General features: G+C 42.5%; 1 protein-coding gene across 1 annotated transcript; it reads right to left on the reverse strand.

Moving 5' to 3' along the window:
* Positions 1–6,902: 6,902 nt before the first annotated feature.
* On the reverse strand, positions 6,903–20,504 carry cfap206 (cilia and flagella associated protein 206). Its single transcript, XM_089118286.1, has 12 exons — positions 20,303–20,504; positions 20,142–20,225; positions 19,057–19,147; positions 18,054–18,242; positions 15,994–16,152; positions 15,699–15,913; positions 13,251–13,370; positions 10,349–10,544; positions 9,444–9,584; positions 9,121–9,314; positions 7,251–7,394; positions 6,903–7,151 (listed from the first exon to the last, which is right to left on the reverse strand). Exons 1-12 carry the CDS (start codon positions 20,408–20,410, stop codon positions 6,924–6,926), a joined length of 1,869 nt encoding a protein of 622 aa, XP_088974412.1. The 5' UTR covers positions 20,411–20,504; the 3' UTR covers positions 6,903–6,923.
* Between the last annotated feature and the right edge of the window lie 508 nt (positions 20,505–21,012).

Below are 21,012 nucleotides of genomic sequence, written 5' to 3' on the forward strand. Positions count from 1 at the left end.
AGATGAGTCGATAAATCAGTATCTAGCTGCATTGCGAGAACTGGCTGCACTGTGTGAGTTTGGTGATATGGAGGAGCAAATGCTTTGAGATCAACTGATAGAGCGTGTTGCCAATACACGCGTACGAGACAGGCTTTTGTTAGAAGCGGATCTGACGCTGGCTAAAGCTACTACGCTGGCTCTGCAGATTGAGGCGGGACTACGTAACGCGAGCGTTCTCTCCGATAGTACCGCGAATGCCGCGACCTCAACGGCGGTTGCTACTGCGCCGGTGAGGGCCATACATAAACAGCATAGGAAGGCCCGCCAAAAAGAACAAAAGTCACCTCCTTCATCAATGGCGCCTACCACTAGTCGCCGCTCATGCTACCGTTGTGGATCTACCAGCCACCTAGCAAATAAACCCTCGTGCCCGGCTGTTAAAGTGACGTGCAATTCGTGTGGGAAACTGGGAAATTTTTCCAAAATGTGTCGTTCCGGACAAAAGGAGGTGCGTGAAATAGTGATAAACGAACTGACAGTGCTTTATATGACTGATACTGTGAGAGATAAAATTCTCTGTACTGTGCAAGTGAACGCAAATGGTCATTGTCATGACGTTGAGCTAATAGTAGACACAGGTTCATCAGTCTCTATTATTCCAGAGAGCACTCATCAGACCCTTTTTCCTACATGTGAACTTTCTGAGCCTACAGTGAACCTGTTCACATATTCAAAAGAGAAAATACCCGTTAAAGGGTGTATGACTGCCACAGTTCATCATGATGGGCGTTCTACTAGAGGCTCATTCATAGTGGTAAAGTCGGGCACTGCTCTATTAGGACTAGACCTATTTGTGGCATTGCACATGCGTATTGAGGGCACAAAAGTCGTTACAGCTGACAGCTCGGAGGATCCTGTTGCACAGAGGGCACCTACTGTACCAATCACAATACCACAGATGGCACCTGAGATCCAGGTACAGGAAATCGGCTGTGCAAAGGGATTTGTGCACAAAATTCAACTCAAACCAGAGGCTGTGCCAATACAACAAAAACTCAGGAGACTTCCCTTCTCAGTGAGGCAGGCCGTGAGTGAGGAGCTCAAAGATCTACAGGAAAAGGGTGTCATAGAACGCATCGATGCATCTCCATGGGTCTCCCCAATTGTGGTTACGCGAAAAAAAGACGGAGGAAAACTGCGCATGTGTGTTGACCTCAGAGAACCTAACAAAGCCATTGTAAGTGACTGTTACCCGTTACCACACATGGACGAGCTATTCTCTGAACTTAGAGGGGCCACAGTCTTTTCTACCATTGACCTGGCCTCTGCCTACCACCAAATGTTACTGCACCCAGACAGCCGTGATATAACTGCATTTATCACACATGATGGTCTTTTCCGTTTCTGTCGGGTCCCATTTGGCCTTGCTTCAGCTCCATCAGCTTTCCAGAAGATGATGACGACCATACTAGCAGGCATACCAGGAGTACAGGCATACTTAGATGATGTGATTTGCTACGGAACCACTCAACAGCAGCATGATGCCAACCTACAGAGGGTGCTGCATGCCTTGAACGAGGCAGGACTTAAGTTAAACATGCAGAAGTGCAAACTTAACCAGACTTCCTTGCGGTTTCTAGGCCACACCATATCCAAAGAAGGGCTTCATCCAGATCAAGATCAGATCAAAGCTGTGGCCAATGCACCTGCCCCACATGACACACCCTCGCTGCGATCCTTTCTGGGCCTGGCATCATGGTACAGTAAATTTATTCCTGATTTTTCTACCGTTGTTGAACCGCTTCGTCAAACACTCAGGGAGTCAACAGAGCGGCAGTTCAACTGGACGGCTGAGGCAGAGAATAGTTTCACAGACATTAAGAGACTGATTGTTGGTAGCCCTGCCCTAGCACTATACGACCCTGAACTACCTACATATGTAACTACAGATGCCTCTGATTATGGGCTAGGTGGTGTACTTAGCCAATTTCATTCAGATAACACAGAGAGAGTCGTGGCGTTTGCATCCAGAACACTTTCTCCGGCTGAAAGAAAATATTCCACTGTGGAACGTGAAGCACTGGCATGCGTGTGGGCAGTAGAAAGGTGGAGAACATATCTATGGGGACATCACTTTGTGTTACGCACAGACCATCAAGCACTTACTACCCTGCTCACATCCAGGGGTACTGGCCGGGCTGGATTGCGAATTGCAAGGTGGTCTGCAAGATTACTTTGCTTTACATACGAAGTTGCTTACCGCCCTGGAAAACTGAATGTAACTGCCGACTGCCTGTCCAGGCTTCCACTAGCCACAACAGGAGAAGATGAAGTGGAACCGGACATAGTAGCGACCGTTTACATGGAGTCTTTGCATGCCATATCCTTGTCGGAGTTCACCGCCGCATGTGACTCTTGTCCGGAACTGACTCAATTGCGACAGCAAATACAGAAAGGCTGGCCAAAATGCAGAAAGAACGTAAGAAACGAGCTGATTTCATACTTCAATGTACGAGACGAACTGGCTGTAGACAAAACACTTGTCATGAGAGGTACTGACCGGTTGATTGTGCCCACATCACTGCGATCCAAAGTGGTAGACTTGGCACATGAGGGGCACCAGGGAGTGATACGCACTAAACAGAGACTGCGAGAACTGTATTGGTGGCCACAAATGGACAAATATGTACAGAGTAAGATTGCGTCCTGTGTGTCATGCCAATACAATGACAAGACAGTGAAGACTGCACCTGCACCACTTACACCCGTCAAATTGCCAGATGGACCATGGGAAAAGGTGGCCATTGACATAACCGGTCCTTTTGAACGTGCTACATGGGATTGTCGTTATGCTATCACTCTCACAGACTACTACAGCAAATGGCCAGAAGTGGCATTCGCCTCTACAGTCACAACAGAGGTGATTACCCGTTTTTTAGCTACAGTGTTCAGTCGTGAAGGAAATCCGACCTACCTAGTCTCTGACAATGGATGTCAATTCACTTCCCACGAATTTGCAAACTTTCTGAGAGAGAGAGAGATAAAGCACCTGCGCTCCAGCGTCTACTATCCAAGAGCCAATGGAGCGATTGAGAGATTCAATAGGGTATTAAAAGAGTGTCTCCAGACGGCAGAAAGAGCACACAAGCCGTGGAAACAAACAGTGACAGAATTCTTACAGATTTACCGAGCTACACCGCACGCTACTACAGGAGCGACTCCATTTGAGTTGCTGAGAAATAGGAAGATGCGCACTAAACTGAATATCTTTCCTGTCTCACACAAAATTACATCACACAAGCAAGTCAAAGAAACTGTAAAACAAAATCAACAAAACAGTAAGGAGTATACAGACAAAAAGCGAAGAGCAAAAGTGCCCACCTTCAAAGTGAATGATGTTGTGCGAGTCAGGAGACCGGAACATGTTTACAAGGGGTCTTCCAAATACACCGAACCTCTGACGATCGTAAAGAAGGTTGGACCAGGTACTTATCTTCTCAGCGACGGTCGGAAATGGAATGCCTCAAAACTGGCACGTTTCCCAAAGGAGGCTCTAGCTTGCACCAGTGAGAACAATGAGACTACACTGGATGGTCTCACCGTGACAGAGAATGTGCATGTTGGGCAAGAACCAGGCCCTAGACGCACACTCAGAGTCCGTAACCCACCTAGGTGGTTAAAAGACTTTGAGAGATGAATACTGAAGTGTGAACTGTGCAAATTGAAGTATATTTATATCAGATTGTTTTACACATACTGTTCTGTGATATGTGAAAATGTCATACTGTTTTGAGGTCTGAGTTATAATTGCTAATAGCAGAATAACCTTAATTTCTGTTAAATTTAAATTTAGGTTTCGGGTGCAATCCTTAATGTAAGGGTTATTTTACAGCGGTTGCGGGTACCCTGTTTAAGTGACTAATTCCTTTAAGAAAAGGGGAAATGTTGTGTCCTGTTAATAACTGTTAGTGAACACAGAGGGCGCTAGTGAGTAGACAGGGTGAGTTGGTGGGAGTAGAAAAAGAGAAGGAGAATAAAGTTGTATACAGTGGATTACATGTCTCTCGGCTCGTGTCTAAATACTTGACAAAATACCACAGGGCTCAACCTCTTTGAGACACCATCCTCCTCCTCCTTCTTGTTTCATTAACAAAGTTCGGGAGGAGTACTTTTAAATGATCTGTCCAATCAACTCGTCATCAGCAAACACCACTTCTATTCTGTCAGCATGAGAGGAGGCCTACATATATCACAGACACTCCTGGACCGTTTCCAGCATCCTCCACCACACCACTCCTCAGGCGGGACTGGTTCCCACAACAGACAGGACTCTGGGTTCAGGACAAACACCTCTCCTCGGACAGCACGCCAAATACGCACACCATTTATTTGATCAGACGTATTTCACTTACTTGTGAAGTACCTACTCAAGAGAGTATACGATTTCTGGTTGACCATCTGAGTCAGATTAGACATAGGCCTTTGACTCGTACTTTCAGGAACTGCCGTGTAATCTGTTTAAACCAGGGCTCAAATACATCGTAGCTCAAGCATTGTGCTGGGTTTAAGGATTCACCACCACAGGAGTCAGGGGTCGGTGGTAGAGGTCTGCAGAAAAAAACCCTCTCGTCAGTGTGGCCGTTATCTGATTGGCTTGAGGAAACGGTGGTGGAGTCACTTATTTGTGCATTGGTCTGCACCTCGACGCTACAAGTGTTACAAAATCCACAAATGCGTGAGGGGATTTACAAATGAACAGAAAATGGTTCACAAATAAATGCCGGACAGAGTTGTGTTTGTGACATTAAAAAACATTTGTACGTTCTGGGAACATACCACAAAGTTCTAATAATGTTTTCATGTTTTATAAATCAATAACAGCAGTCAAACAAAATATAAAGTGAAAGCATAAGGGTCAAGAGCCCAACTAATGCAAACACTGATCTCCATAATGGTGGCTTACAATTTGTGATTTTCTCCTTCAGTGATTCTGCGTGTTATCATCAGGTGTCTTCAATAATGCTTTTGCTTCAGCATTTTGCGAACATTGATTTGATAATGTTCCTCCTTTGTTATTATGGAACATTGCATAATCTTTTATCTCAAAATTTTACCCAAAACATCCTTAGAATATTACAGTTAAAACGGTATATCTTAGTTTACATTTAACCTTATAGAAAAAAATATTTTAAATGAGAAAACATCCTTAAAACATTCTTTGAACATTTCTTTAAAACATTAACCAAATAGGCAATGTTAGCCAATGTTCTGAGAACCTGCCGAAGCACCAGGTATTTGTGTTCGCAAACCTGATCTCGAGAGTGAGCTAATATTAGCCAGTCGTCTAGATAATTCAGGATGCAAACCCCATGTTCGCCTAGGAGAACAAGGGCTGCTTCGACAATCTTCGTGAAGACGCGAGGAGACAGAGCCAACCCGAATGGGCGAACCGCGTACTGATATGCCTGCCCCTCGAAAGCAAACCGAAGAAACGGTTTGTGTCGAGGTAATATGGAGACATGGAAGTAGGCTTCCTTCAGGTCTATCACTGCAAACCAATCCTTTTTTATTTGCAAATCTCATTTTCTTTATTTGTGAGTTTTATATTTTTTCGTGAAACTCTTTACATTTATTTGTGGATCTTAATCTATTTATTTGGAATAACGCAACACTTCTCACCCCATCGTGTTCTATGTAGCACACAGCTCATGTTTGTCATCGACTGTGTGCTTTTAGTTTGACATGTTTTGTGTGTACACACAGTCTGTGACTGCACTCAGTGGCTGTGTGTTTGTGTCATGTTTTGTGTGGACACATGGCCTTATTTCTATGTTCCATGTGCTCTGATATCTTTTGTCTTGTTCTGCTTGTTATGTGATTATTAATTTGCTCCACTTGCTCTCCTTCAGTTCCAACACATTTTTAATGTAAAAATTCTATACTTTTCCAGACTCAGATGTCGAAGAGATGTTCTAGGAACGAGCCATCAGGGTGGATCCCCGAGAACTAATGGTTCTCTTAGGAATGTTCCCTGGTTGCCAGCACGAACGCTGAAGTGACGCAAGCTACGCTTTTTGTTGTGACCTTTATTTTGGCAACATGACATCATGACTTTTGCGTAAACATACACGCCACTTTCGAGTCAAGTGGTGTGTTATCTCTACGCATTTTGAGCTATCCGCATGTATGCGTGTTTGTCCACGCCATTAACGTCTGAGTGATTCCGCGTGTCTGTACACGCCGTCAAATATCCGCACGAAACAAAGCAAAATGTAGATCTACATCTGGGGAGCGATCTTTTTTTTTCCTAGGATGGTAAGGGAACAGTCATAAATGCCATTAACCCCAGTGACGGGTAGGTTTAGAGACGGGGTTGAGGTAAGTCATATATTTATATAACGTGAAGTCAACGGCGTTCATAAACACGCTGAAAAGCAATTATGCGTCTTGATAGCACGCCAAAAATGGAAATACGAATTGGCGTGTCATACACACGCTACTTCATGAGATCAGTCTGATTTTGGAGAAAACCAGAGCTTGAGCAAACACAGGGTGCTGGTGTTTCGCGTGCGTTCACCAATCAGCGAACACTAACGTCACTGTAGTTCCTGTAGCGCTGGTTTAGACCGACTTATGGTTCCTAGTTCCTCCGGTGCGAAAGCCCCTTATATTAAACACAAATGGTTCATAAAGCATTATATTTGGTATACATTTATACCATTTATTTTCCCATTGGTTTTCCCGAGCGATAACATGCACTGACATGATGTGAAGAACAGAACTGCATATATTCACCTCGACATCAGTGGGATTCTGTAAATGTGCTCTGATGTGACATGATAACCAAACATCAAAGTACAATCTGATTTTGCTTCTTTATCTACTCGTCTAGTCTATGAGGAGGGTCGTGTGTGGATAAGTTCCGGATAAGTTTATTGAGTTCATTCATCCACAGCTCTGGTTAAATCCACCTTGGTCATGTTGGTGGCGGCGCTCGTCCCTCCTCGCAGCCCACACAGATACACCAGTGGTTTGGGAACATTACTCTCTCCGTCTCGCTTCGTCTGGCTGCTGCCGTCTTTAGGGAGGAACGTTTGTGTGCTGTTGTGCCGCCTCATGTGACTCAAATCCGTCTGCATTGAGCGCGTCACTTTATTCCGCAGATTTGCCTAAGACAGAGACAGTTTCTGGTTAAATCCCCTCACTTGTGTCTGTCTCTCGGACTGAGATCATGTGTGTGTGTGTATGTGTGTGAGTTGGGTACTCACCAGTTTGATGGCTTTTCTCCTGAGCTCCCACTCGTTCCACTCATGAGACTTGACGATGTTGGTCTCCAAAGGGTGTATCTCTGTTTGCATGCTGGCGTCACTTTTAGAGATGACTTTCACCAGCAGTTTCTGTCCTGACTGCATCTGAGACATGGGGAGAACACACTTTTTACACACGACTTTACAAAAATCTCAACTCTTTCCCACCATTGATTGAAGTTTTGTCCAGCAGTCTGTGTTTATATGGTAGGGGGCGCTAATACAGATCTTCTCAACGAGTACAGCATCTCCGCATCTCTTTGGTTGATATATTGACTGTTTACATATTCCCCAGACAGCAAACTGACATTGAATCAACGTGGAAACATGACATTGAAACAACGTTGATCTGACATTGTTTTGCTCATCGAATTAACGTTGAACCAACATCAGACACGGCATTCTTTCAAAACTAAATGAAAATCGACGCAATTGGATTGCTTTCCTAACGTTGAAACAACGTTGATTTTAAGTTGATTTTCCGTTAGTTTTGAAGAATGACGCGTCTGACGTTGGTTCAACGTTAATTCGATGAGCAAAACAATGTCAGATCAACGTTGTCTCAATGTCATGTTTCCACATTGATTCAATGTCAGTTTGCTGTCTGGGGAATATGTAAACAGTGTTCAAGAATGTGTTCAAGTGCAGCTTTTTGGCCGAGACGCGAGCCGACAAACACAGCTTTCATCGCCGCTAGTTCTTTGGCGTTGGCGTGGTGTGTCAGGGCTTAAGACACGTCACTAAACCTGTCCATGTTTCATGTCTCGCATCTACCAATGACCTTTGACTTCAACAACTAAACATAAGGTTTCTCCACCCTCTTGAAAAGCTGTGTATTACGGTGGTAACTGCACTGTAATGTTGGCCTGTATGATCAGAGCCGGCCCGAGCCTTTTGGGGGCCCTAAGCAGAATTTGACACAAACGTCACGCAATAATGATACATTATAAATGAATACACTTAGGGTATGTATTAGGCTACAACAAAATTAATACTTAATAAAAAAAATAGATGCCTACTTAAATAAAAAAAGTTTTAACAGTCTTAAAACTGTCTGAAAACGAAGAAATCATTTACTAAAATTAAGACAAAACTGAGAAACATAAGAGCAAGGGTTCAACAAGCCTATTGTTGAAAACTAAAAATATTTGGCCTACTATTTCTCAACTGTTTCAATACAGTGTAGCTGTCCTCAAAAGCTTTATTATTATTATTATTATCGTAACAGACTTTGTTAGATATTACATGACATAATCCAACAAAGTCTGTTACTATAATACCGGTAATGATGTTCTGGCACTCGTTGTATGTGTGTATGCTATGTATTTTTCCCCTCGGGGCTTGCCGTAGATGCGCACTAGGTAGGCTACTGGAGTGTCGCCGGTTTTTGGAGGTCTGATGTGTGGTGTAATAAAGTGGAGAAGAGTTCAAACTGCTATGTTTATTATTTATTCAAACTGCTACCCTTACACCTTGAAGGTTAAGTTCCCCTGCGGGCTGTTTTCTCCAATACCGATACCGTGACAAGGCGCAGTTGTGCACAAATTGTCTATGCACGCGCGAGGTGTCTAGAGGATTATGCGCATGACTTAACGCTGGCAGACACAGCAGCAGTTGTAACTTGTAGGCAGGTATATTGATCATTAAATCAGAGTTGTGTTGTCTTGAATGATTCATTCAGTCATATTCATTCATTCATTGATTTAAGTCACTTGTTTAAGTAATCAAAAATAAAAAAAATAAATAAAAAATAACCCCGATTAGGGTGCCCCCTGGTGGCAAGGGTATGTGTATGATATTCCAGTCCGAGAGGCCGATGTCTTGCCCGTACCTCAGAGTAGGGAGTCACGCTGGCGAACTCCTGATGCAGCTGGAGCAGCTGGATGAGCTCGGGCCGTCTTCTCGCCATCTCCACCACCGCAGCGCTATATTCATCCGCTTCACTGGCGAACGCGTGCGCTGCGCTCTTGGAGCTAAAAGCGTAGAACTTCTCCTTGTGCTTTAGGACGCCAATGTTGGGATTACCTGACAACAAGAGATCGTGTGCAGGTTATCCGACCATGTGCATTTTCCCAAGTTGGAAGATAAAAAATATAATTTACAATGCACTTGTGCAAGTGCGTCGGTCAGAGCACGTATATTCAGTGTTTGTACCTGGCAGTAACAGGCCGTTCTTCTTCACGAGGGTGAATCCACAAAAGCCCTTATACTGCAGTGGCACACTCTCAAAGTTAGCAGTGCTCTCAGGAAAACACCACTCACGCGAACACATCTCTGACACAGCCACACGCTCTTCTGAAAAACATGTGTAGTCTACAGATTAACAGGGTGAATCTCATGCCGACGTGTCCAAGTCAATAATTCACCCCGACATCAAAAGAAATGTTTTATGACTATTAAAGAGGCCATACTATCCTGTAAGGCTCTACTAGAACAGGTTTTCCTGCTTCAATCTTCAATAAACACACTATTGCACAATAGGTCCTCTATAAGTAGGGTTGGGTATCGAGAATCGAGTATCGATTGGAACCGGGACTAACTTTTCGTTTTTCCCGGAATCGTTCAAAAGTTTTAAAATTTCAATTCCTAGTTTCGATATTCACAGTCCGCCGAGCGAAAGAAGAAACCGCTGGACAACACCAACGAAGAAGCGTCTACCGGAAGTGTTGGCATAACCGTGCGAGTCGAACATGAGTAGCTTACGTCGGCGGTCCAAAGTGTGGCTTCACTTTTCTAAAAATTAACGAAATCTCGGCAAAATGCAAAATTTGTGACAAAAGGAGTATTTCCTTCAGAAAGAGCGTTGGTTAGCAAGGTTAGCTAAACTTTTTTGACCCTGCCTCTTAAAAGAATCGAAATCGAGAATCGTTAGGAACCGGAATCGAAACAAGGAATCGGAATCGGAATCAGAATCGTTCAAATTCAAACGATACCCAACCCTATCTATAAGCATTTTCTATTTGAACGGCCATGATTCAGAAACATCTGACTCCAGAATACTGCGATTGACCAGTCAGAATCAAGTATTCTAGAGGTGTGTGTGTGTGTGTGTGTGTCACCTGTGCTCGCAGCGCAGCGGCTGGCGTCCGTGGGCACCTGTAGGCCGTTCAGCAGTACCTCCATCTGCTCGGGGCTCAGCAGAGACTGTGCTGATAGGAAGGGCCTCAGGCCGGGCAGCAGGTTCATGAGCGCGCTCAGTAGCAGCATCTCAGTCTCCAGTCCCGCCCACAGTGAAGACACCGCTGTGAAATGAGGCTGGCAAAAAGAGAGATGTCTAATGTACAGTGGGGCCAAAAAGGATTTAGTCAGCCACTGATTGTGCAAGTTCTCCTACTTAGAATGATGAGAGAGGTCTGTAATTTATCATAATAGGTACACTTTAACTATGAGAGGCAAAATGAGAAAAAAATCCAGGAAAACACATTGTAGGATTTTTTAAAGAATTTATTTGTAAATTATGGTGAAAAATAAGTATTTGGTCACCCACAAAAGTTCAACTCAATACTTTGTAACATAACCTTTGTCCGCGATGACAGAGGTCAAACGTTTCCTAAGTCTTCTCCAGGCTGGTATTGTGGCCCATTCCGAGAGCGGTGATGTTTCGGGGCTGTCGCTGAGCAACACGGACTCCACAAAATTTTCTATGGGGTTGAGGTCTGGAGACGGGCTAGGCCACTCCAGGACCTTGAAATGCTTTTTACGGAGCCACTCCTTTATTGCCTGGGCGGTGTGTTTGGGATCATAGTCATGCTGGAAGATCCAGCCACGTTTCATCTTCAAGGCTCTCACTGATGGAAGGAGGTTTTGGCTTAAAATCTCACCATACATGGCCCTGTTCATTCTTCCCTCAACACGGATCAGTTTTCCTGTCCCTTTTGCAGAAAAACAGCCCCAAAGCTTGGTTTCCTCCCCCATGATTCACACTAGGTGTGGTGTTTTTGGGGCGCAATTATGCATTCTTCTTCCTCCAAACACGACGAGTTGAGTTTCTACCAAAAAGTTCTATTCTGGTTTCATCTGACCACATGATCCTCTTCTGGATCATCCATATGCTCTCTGGCAAACTTCAGACGGGCCTGGACATGTACTGGCTTAAGCAGGAGGACACGCCTGGCACTGCAGGATTAGAGTCCCTCTCGGTGTAGTGTGTTACTGATGTTACTTTGGTCCCAGCTCTCTGCAGGTCATTCATCAGGTCCCTCCGTGTAGTTCTGGGATTTTTTCTCACCGTTCTCATGATCATTTTGACCCCACGGGATGAGATCTTGCGTCAAGGCCCCAGATCGAGGGAGATTGTCTTGTATGTCTTCCATTTTCTTATAATTGCTCCCACAGTTGTTGTTTTTTTCCACACCAAGCTGCTTGCCTGTTGTAGATTGACTCTTCCCAGCCTGGTGCAGGTCTACAGTGTTCTTCCTGGTGTCCTTCGACAGCTCTTTGGTCTTGGCCATGGTTGAGTTTGGAGTGAGACTGTTTGAGGCTGTGGACTGGTGTCTTTTATACAGATAACAGGTTCAAACAGGTCCCAATAATACAGGGAACAAGTGGAGGACAGAAGAGCTGCTTAAAGAAGAAGTTACAGGTCTGTGAGAGACAGAAATCTTGCTGGTTTGTGGGTGACCAAATACTTATTTTCCACCATAATTTACAAATAAATTCTTTAAAAATCCAACAATATGATTTCCAGGATTTTTTTTTCTCATTTTGTCTGACGTTTGTCATTACAGACCTCTCTCGTTATTCTAAGTAGGAGAACTTGCACAATCAGTGGCTGACTAAATACTTTTAGGCCCCACTGTACATCTACATGTGATCACAAGCATGGCTCTATTGTACTGAAGAAGAAGAAGAAGAAACCCCCAGAAACCTCTGTAATGGAGCAGTATTAGTACTTATTCAAACTTATTTGGACTGACTTGGATAAACTAATGGCTGAATGCCTTACATTAAAGAAATAGGTAACACTTTACTTGAAGGCGTGTGTACATAAGACTAACATGACACCTTCATAACCATGACATGTGTCCTGAATATGAAGGAGGGTTTATGCATGTTTATGACAACTGTCATTAAGTGTCATTCACTCAGATATGGCATTTTGAATGCAAATATGACATAGTTTGAGATGTGTTTTTGGTTTCTTAAGTTTGATCATAATCTGCTAAGTCATGTTAATGACAGGTTGTGTTGTCTCAGTAATGTCAAGTTGTCATGACAAAGACACTGACAGGTTATGATGTATTGGTTTATGTCAAGGTGTCATAACAAAGACAATCTCAAACAGTGTCATATTTGCATTCAAAATGTCATCATTAAGCAAATGACACTTAATGACAGCTGTCATAAACATGCATGAAACCTCCTTCATATTCATAACATATGTCATATTTTATTACTATTATTATTATTAAAAGGTGTGTGCAAAAGAATGACATGAAGGTGTCATGTCATTCTTTTGCACACCCCTTTTAAAAATAATAATAATAGTAATTAAAAAAAATCTCTATATATATATATATATATATATATATATATATACATATACACCCCATTTCTTTTTTTATGCACTAAACAATGTAATAACATGAAAAAGTAAGGAGGACATAATGTTGTCTAATTTCCCAATAAAAGATTATACATTTTCACGTTTTGTTACATTTCATTACTCCGTTTAGCAGATTTTGCTCTAATAAAGGGAACTCTCTATTTATAGATCTTATAATGAATATTCAAACCAATGAGGGCAACATTATTCTACACTGTTTATTCCTCTTCTCCCTAATATAAATTTTGTCTTTGCCATTGATGCCTTTATCCTGTTCACTGGGGTTTTGTAAGGCCCGGTTCTTTGTAAAGAAGATACTTTGGAATAATACTGTAAAATGCATTATATAAATTAATTTGAGAAATTGTGAGCTATCAGTGAGCACTGAACACAAGAGCAGCGCAGAGATCACTCACAAACACGTGTGATGTAGGCACTGTAGTATTACTGTGCACAGTGTCCCTCAGGAGCGCCATACGAGTCTTCAGATCCGACTGTAACCGCATCACTTCCTCTGCACTCATCATAATGTCCGCCTTGATGAAAACATGAACACCAAAGGGTTAAACTGTTATATTCATTACTCAGAGAAGAGCAGGTCAGATGGATTAGCCAAATCACCAAAAGGAATCACATGTTCAAGAGAGCCTGCTAATAAACTGGACTGAGAAACAGCAGATTAACCAGCTTAACTAGTTTAACCAGCTAACCAAATATTATCGAAGCTTGTATCCATCATAGAAAATGGGCAACTTTTTAAACTGCAAGATGCATTATCTCCTATACAAATGTGTCTATGGGACGTGTGCAGATTAAAAATAGATCAGCTTGCTCGCAACACATATATTTAGTTGTTTTTGAAATGACATATGTGTTATACGTGTGGGTGTACATAGATCAGAAGTGTTAGAATATGGGGAACTGAGAATGTACGTACAAGAAAAACACAAGCTCTTGTGCGAAGATAAGACGAGGAGGGGGACATGTTCTTTTTTTTGTATGGCTTGTCATGTCTTAAAATATGTCTGTGCATATTGAAACAGTTCAATAATGCTTTTTAGTATCTTTTGAAACTGGAAGCCTGTAAACACCACCTGGCCAAAGCGAGCGTTCACACTCATGGAGCATTATGGGTTGTGTTCGGTTGCTCAAACGCTCGAGTGTTAGTCTGTTATCTAACTGTACGTTGATTAAGAATGAAACGGCGAGAAACGGCTCCCGTTGAATCCAGCGTATCATCAGTCATTCACTTCCATGGTGTTGTCAAGTACGACTGCAGTCTGTGATGTAAACTAAACTAGTGGCTATTTGAAAAGGGGGCGGAGCCATTTCCTCAATATGTCCCGCCTTCGCTTCCTGTTTCAGTGGAAATTACGTAAGGGTTAATGCCCGACGAGGTGTCCATTGTCAGGTTTTAATGGACGACGGCGAGGCGTAAACCGGCCGACGCGCAGCGGAGGACGGTTGCCTCCGCCGAAGTCCATTAAAACCTGACAATGGACACCTCGGAGGGCATTAACCCGCTTATACCATGGTCACTTGCGAAATAAAACATTAGTTTATATTTTAATTAGGCTAAATCTAGTTTTTACAAATAATAACTTGCCTTGCCTGCCTGACTGTTTATTTAGCAACCGGAGATATAGTCCGCTTAGCTCGTATCCCTTCAGGTTCACAAAGGCATTTTTTTTTCATGAAACACAAATGTAGGCATAGTTTTTTTTTTATTACACATAAAACAATTAATCAAACAACAATAAGAAAACAATTAGCTCTGATCTCCAGCGATTTGCGCTTAACGTTATAGAGGGCAATAAATTAATCAGATCAAAGAGAGGGTCATTTGCCTCAGGCTCTTTAGGCTTGAAACGCTGTAACGTTCAGCCTTCTCCTGCCTTGGTTGTCTGGACAGCTGCGTAAAACTCCCGCAGGGTCTCATTCAGGGGTGCGTTTCCCGAAAGCATCGTTATCCAACTATGGTCGCAAGTTACGTCGTTACCAATAGAGTTCAATGGAGCAGAGCAGCAGCGGTGTAATTTTCTCCGTTTTATTTACATTTTTTTCTTTCTTCAGCAGCATACCAGTCGTCAAAGTTGCCATATTCTCCATAAATGTTAAAAGAAATAGCACGAAGTCGCTCATTGTTGTATTAGGCTATAATATCTAACGTTAGATGATAGAGCATGTGACTGCCTGTTGCTATGGTTACTCACAGCCGTTGTAGGCAGCGCATTTATTTATTCATTTCGAATGGTAAACAGGCAGTTTCACCAGAACTACTTTACTAGGTGTCCTCTATCACTTTTTAACGGACACCCTGCAGCCAATCAGAATCGAGTATTCACCCAGACCATGGTATAAGTCAACACATGGTACAGAGCTGCGTGTTCTAACGGTGAAACCCATAGATATATACACTAGACCTCACCTTGGGGTTCTAAGCATGCGTCAAAACCGCCGCCATCTTGGAACAGGGGTCTTGTCATAGGAAGTAGCTAGGTAACGCTGCTATCTCTGCCTTTACTTCGAATTCATTGATGGTGGCGGACTTTTGTGCAGCGTATGAAGTTCACGGATGAAATCTGAACTAAGAAGAATGTTTTTAAAAAAAATAAAATAAATTTGTTTTCTTTCTGGAATCAATGATAAATACATGTCTGACCATTGGAACAAACCAAAAAAACAAGAAAAATCGCATTCATGATGATTTATGGTGATTTACTGTGTCTACTACATTGACGCTGATGCATTAAAGTGGAGGGGCTTCCCTTGTTTAAAGATGGCGGCTCTATTGACGCATTCGTTCCAATGAACTGCCGTATCCAAGGTGAGGTCTAGTGTATATGTCTATGGGTGAAACCCACCAGTATGAGTTTGAGGAAGGCCTCGTGCTGTCTCGCGTTATACAGGGCCTGTTTGAGCAGGTCTGGGTGGACGGGGTGCTCGCTCTGCCCTGTGTCCTGCTCGCAGACCTTCTCCAGCAGGGCGGTGTACTGCCAGGCCCAGCGCTGTGCTCCGGCCAGCTCACGCTCGGTGTCTGCCACTGCGGCTGGCACCGCCTCGCTCAGGATGGCCGGCACTGGGGGGGAAACACACACGGAGAGGTGAGCACTGACGCCACAGGCATGGACACGGGAACACTGTGAGAGCAGCACGTACGGTTCTGGATGCCCTCTCCGCCCTTCTCGCTGTCCTTGTTGAAGAGCCGTATGCCGCTGACGATCAGGCTCAGTTGAGTCAGCTGCTTCTCTTTGTCTTGTTTCAGCAGAGACATGAAGGTGGCCAGCTGTGACTGTGGAAAGACGCTCTGCAGAGCCGCTGCAGCAAACACACGTCACACACAAATCACTCTAATATGATGATCTGATGCAAAAGAAACATTCAGGCCGTGTGTCCACCAAAGCATTGAAAACGCTAGCCGCTCTGCTGAAGACGCCGTGCTTTGGGCGCTTGAGGGCGTTTTGGCAGCGCAGCGTTTTTTCCGTTGAGACGTTTCGTTGCTACGATACAGAATATCCGCAGCATGTTGTGACAGTTGGTCGGTGTGGTATTAGTCCCGCCCCTCCTCCACTGTGATTGGACGGCTGGGTAAAAAGTGACAGTGATGAGCGCTGCGTTTTATCCAAAGTTGAACATTTTTCAACTCCCAGCGACCAGTAAAAACGCTTCAGCGTGAAAAAAACACTCAGCGCCTCGGTACGCTCATGGCGTTTAAAAATCGCGGCGCTCCCATTGAAAACAATTGAAAACATTACGCCAGGCGCGTGGAAAAACGCTTTGGTGGACACACGGCCTTATGATTAATATCATCAATGATGAAAACGGTGTGTGGCTTTAGATATTTGTGTAAACTGACACATTTTATTTTCCAGGATTCTATGATGAAAGTTTGAGGAAAGGTAACAGATCCTTGAGGGACAACACATGATAGGATAAGAATATGATGATTGATCGTGTCGAACGCTGCTGTGAGATAAAGAAGTCGAAATATATATAGTAAAATGATCAGAATCGGTTGACAGATAAATGTCATTGAAAACCCTCAGCAAAGCTGATTCTCTACTTTGATGTGTTTTACAGATATCACAGATGTCAATTTTATCAAGAAATGTCAATCATTTTCCAAGATCTTAGCCAGGAATGAAGGATAGCTTTGATAATGTATTGTTGAGATATATCCAGCTGCAGACCCGCAGCACCACCATTTTCAGAACCGGAAGTGAGGGAGGGGCGGAATTATTATTATTGCATTATAGTTATTTTTGCAAGAATGTAAGGACGAAATGGGCCTGAGAGTGAGTTCCTCATTTGATACATTGTAAGTTAAATTTATACAAGATTGTTATGATAAAACAGGCCTGGGGTTGAATGGGTCATTTGTTGTTTACATTTTTATTGTTTTGTTTAAAACAATGCCGAATTTTCTCTCTCTTCACATGAAGAAAATGTGAAATAAAGTATATTTTATAAACAAAACGCCCATACGTTTTTTTTTTTTTACATTTTTTATTAAACAATCAAAATCATTTTGCAAAAACATATCTTAAATATCAAAACAATTGAAGATTTTTGTAAACACAATAAATAAATAAATAAATAGAACATAAAATATCACAGAGGTCAAATCAGTTATCAAATTGTGTATAATTGTGAAAACCTCCAATGCTTGTCTTGTTTTATATCTTTCAAAGCTTTATTATACAATGTTAACTCCTTCATAAAAAACAAAAAACAAAGGTCTTACCTTTATAAATCTACACGTATGTATAAACTGCTTAGCTAAAATAATTAAACTGTTATACATTAAAATGCCAATAAGTTAAGTATTATTTTCTCACCATCATGATCAGGAATAAAAAAAAAACTCATAATACAATGAAACGGATAACTATAAACACAAAATCAATGTTTTAAAATGCCTATTGTACTGTAATGTAGCATACGTACATATGTAGAGAGTAGGACGTGTCATGTTCAATAAAAGCTGTTTCATGTGTAAAATACCCTCCAAATTACGTTAGGTGGCGTTATTAGGTTTCGAACCTAAGCTCCGCCCCTCACTTACGGCCCTGGTGCTGGTGTTAGAATGTAAGCTCCGCCCCTTTCTTCCGGTTCTGACGCTGGGGTTCTGAAACTATAGACAAATTTACCCCTGTGACTTGTGACCCCTGTGGCTCAGCTCTCGCGGGTTGCACGTGTGTGTGTGTGTGTGTGTGTACCTGTGGTCTCCCTCACGGTGCTGATGTCAGTGGGCGAGCCGAGGCCGGAGCGCTGCATGACGTAGCTGACGATCTTGCTGTACAGGCCCTGCAGGTCCTCTCGGGTCTGAGCTCGACTGTCCGTGATCTCTCGGCTCAGAGACAGCAGACGAGACTGCAGGACCTTCTGGTGCATCTCCACAAACTCACCTGACACACACACACAGGCAAACAGATCCAATGTAGCTAAACAATAAATGTGAGCGCACTGTAAGATCAGATCAGAAGCAATAAACTCAATAAATCAATAAATGCCTTTAAAAACGCTCTAAACTCCACTATACAGCTGGACTTTCATGAACTGCACTGCACGACTAAAGATGTTAGATCCGTCATACTTCTGATAGTGTGTATGTTAGGAGTGCAGTGAGACCCTCATGACACGATTCGATACACACCACCACACTGAACTCACAATACCATATTACTGCCGTACTCCAAGACAAACTTTTTTTTACTGTTGATTTAAATGCTAGACTTGTGTTACACTGATTGTGTGTGTGTGTGTGTGTGTACGTGTGAACAGGACTCACACAATAGACAATAGAGACACCAGAATAACAATATTCATGATTCTGGAGATGAAAACACTGAATTATTATAGTCACTGACTAGATATATTTAATATAATGCAGTTTATATTATAATTTAATATAAACAGCAGACGTCTTCCATTATCAGGACACACAGATATCCCCCATTGCATTATTATACATTATATTCAACATTATATATATAGTAGTTTAATGTAGTACTGACACTAAAACTCTCACACAGTATTTTCATTCTGAGTGAACTATACACATACACATTGTCTCTATCCACTAAACATTTGGTTGGCATTTGGTTTTGTGATATAATGTGACCCGATATATTGTACAGCGCTGGATCTCTTCATGAGTTATACAGGGCCGGATCATCTAGAAGTGACGTGACCAGCTCGTCTCTGTGCTTTCACACTTACGTGGAGATGTGTAGTTCATGTCGAAGTAAACCTGCATCTTAATGGTGTTTAGCGTTGGACTGGCCTGGTCCATGAGTCTGTCCACACACAGCTGAACACATGGAAGACAGAGCCATTAATCAGTCACGTTACACTGCTCCTGCATTACTACAGTAGATTTATCAGAACAGTTGAAACTAAATATTCTGAGAGTATGTGTGTTGAACAATGTTATCAATCCGTTAGTTTTAATATTTCTACTCATTGGTGTCTCATAATGACTCATTTTTTTTTTAGAAGACACCGCGCTGAATTATCCATGACCGCACGCGTTGATTTCCTGTGACAGGCGCTTCAAACCGTGAAGACTGAGTTTGTTATTGCTTTATAAGAGTTCCTGCAGTGTGGCATTAGTCACGTGACGTCTCGAAATTTCAATGGTTCACTCTTTTTTTTTCTCTTTATCCCTTGTCTTTTATTTGTCCTCTTCATATGTATGTAGGCCTAAGTGATTTTTAATACTTTAATACTTAAAACGTTGGAAAAATGCCTGATTGCAAAGAACTATTAACTATTTGCAGCACATCTGTTACTATAGAGCCACTATATATAGTCATGGTACCAACAACGCCTGGTTGGATTGGTTAGGGGTTGGGTTTGGTTTTGTCAACTCAAAACTTATCCTGTAACCCTGAGTATGTTCACTCTCATCATGCTACAGGTAATACCATCACCCATTTAATGGTTTACGTTTTAATTACATATAGTATAATTAAAATCAATCATAGTAGTTAATAGTCCCTTTTTGGCCTGTTCAGCTGGAACAAACAGGCCCTGAACATTGATAAAATAACACATATTACACACTTGATATTTAATATCATTAGATGATTAGGCAATTGCATTTAATACACATTTATTTTAAATATAACATTGTTTGATGCATGTTTGGCCGTAGTTTTTGTTACATTTCCACTGTGGGTCTTCTGACCATCAGAGGTCATTAGTGCGTGGCGATTCGAACGCTTCGAAACAGTGAATCATTTTGCAATTGATTCAAAGATTTGATTCGCTTCCTGTTTCACTCTAAATAACTTTCTTTTTACCTCTATGAGTTGCTGCACATCTTGCTTTGTAAGAGTCCTGTCCACGTTAAAGTGATTCCTGGGGTCCAGAACAACAGCTTTGACCTGAACACACAAGTAATGATGAGCTACAAACACATTCATCAGCTTTAACGTTACCTGTGTGATTCTCAGTCACTCACCATGAACGCGATGAGCGTCTCGGACAGAGTCTGTCCTCTGCTCAAACATGTCTGCGCGATCTCGCGGATGATGTTTCTTATGACGCTTTCCGCCTGTGTACTCGACATGTTTCTCAACTATAACATATACAGGTTTTAACTTGAAAATGTCGCGAAAGCGTGTGTGGCGTGGTGTGGTGCGTCGAGTTGTTGTCATGGAGACGGTGAGTGTGCGCTTCAGAAAGGCGCCGGAGGAGGCGCTGCTGCACCGACCAATCCGCATTCCGCACGAGCCTGTTAGTGCACTGAATCAAACACACTACACTAGTGATTACACTACAGACAACCGATACAGGCCAGCGTTAGTCTCGAAAGGCGAAAACCAGACATTGATATCACTGAGTCTATATTTGGAGGGCTAAATATTGACTCAGTGATATCAAGCTGTGTACACCAAAACCCCGCTGGCTGGGAACGGCTGAGAGCTTTAATAGCACCAGTGCTGTATTCCTGCTGTACTGCAGTAAACACACAATTCAATCAACTCTGACCCTCATTAACGCAAAATATTAGCAGCTATATAGTTATTTAGTAGCAGCAAATCATTTAGATAGAAACTTTGGGCTATAACCATATTAATAAATCACTCTGAAACTGAACATTCGGTCATAGATTGTGTGAATAAACTATATCATAAACTATAGCTACTGCATTGGTGATGATGGGAAGAA

Source organism: Pimephales promelas, chromosome 13 (assembly GCF_988280905.1).
Source record: "Pimephales promelas chromosome 13, fPimPro1.hap1.1, whole genome shotgun sequence".
NCBI classification, from domain to species: Eukaryota; Metazoa; Chordata; class Actinopteri; order Cypriniformes; family Leuciscidae; genus Pimephales; species Pimephales promelas.

Coding starts and splice junctions, on each gene's coding strand:
- cfap206 (XM_089118286.1), bottom strand. CDS start 20,410: ATGTCGAGTACACAGGCGGAAAGCGTCATAAGAAACATCATCCGCGAG. Junction 20,226..20,302: donor AGACGCTCATCGCGTTCATG/GTGAGTGACTGA, acceptor TTGTGTGTTCAG/GTCAAAGCTGTTGTTCTGGA. Junction 13,371..15,698: donor CCTTCCTCAAACTCATACTG/GTGGGTTTCACC, acceptor GTTTTCATCAAG/GCGGACATTATGATGAGTGC.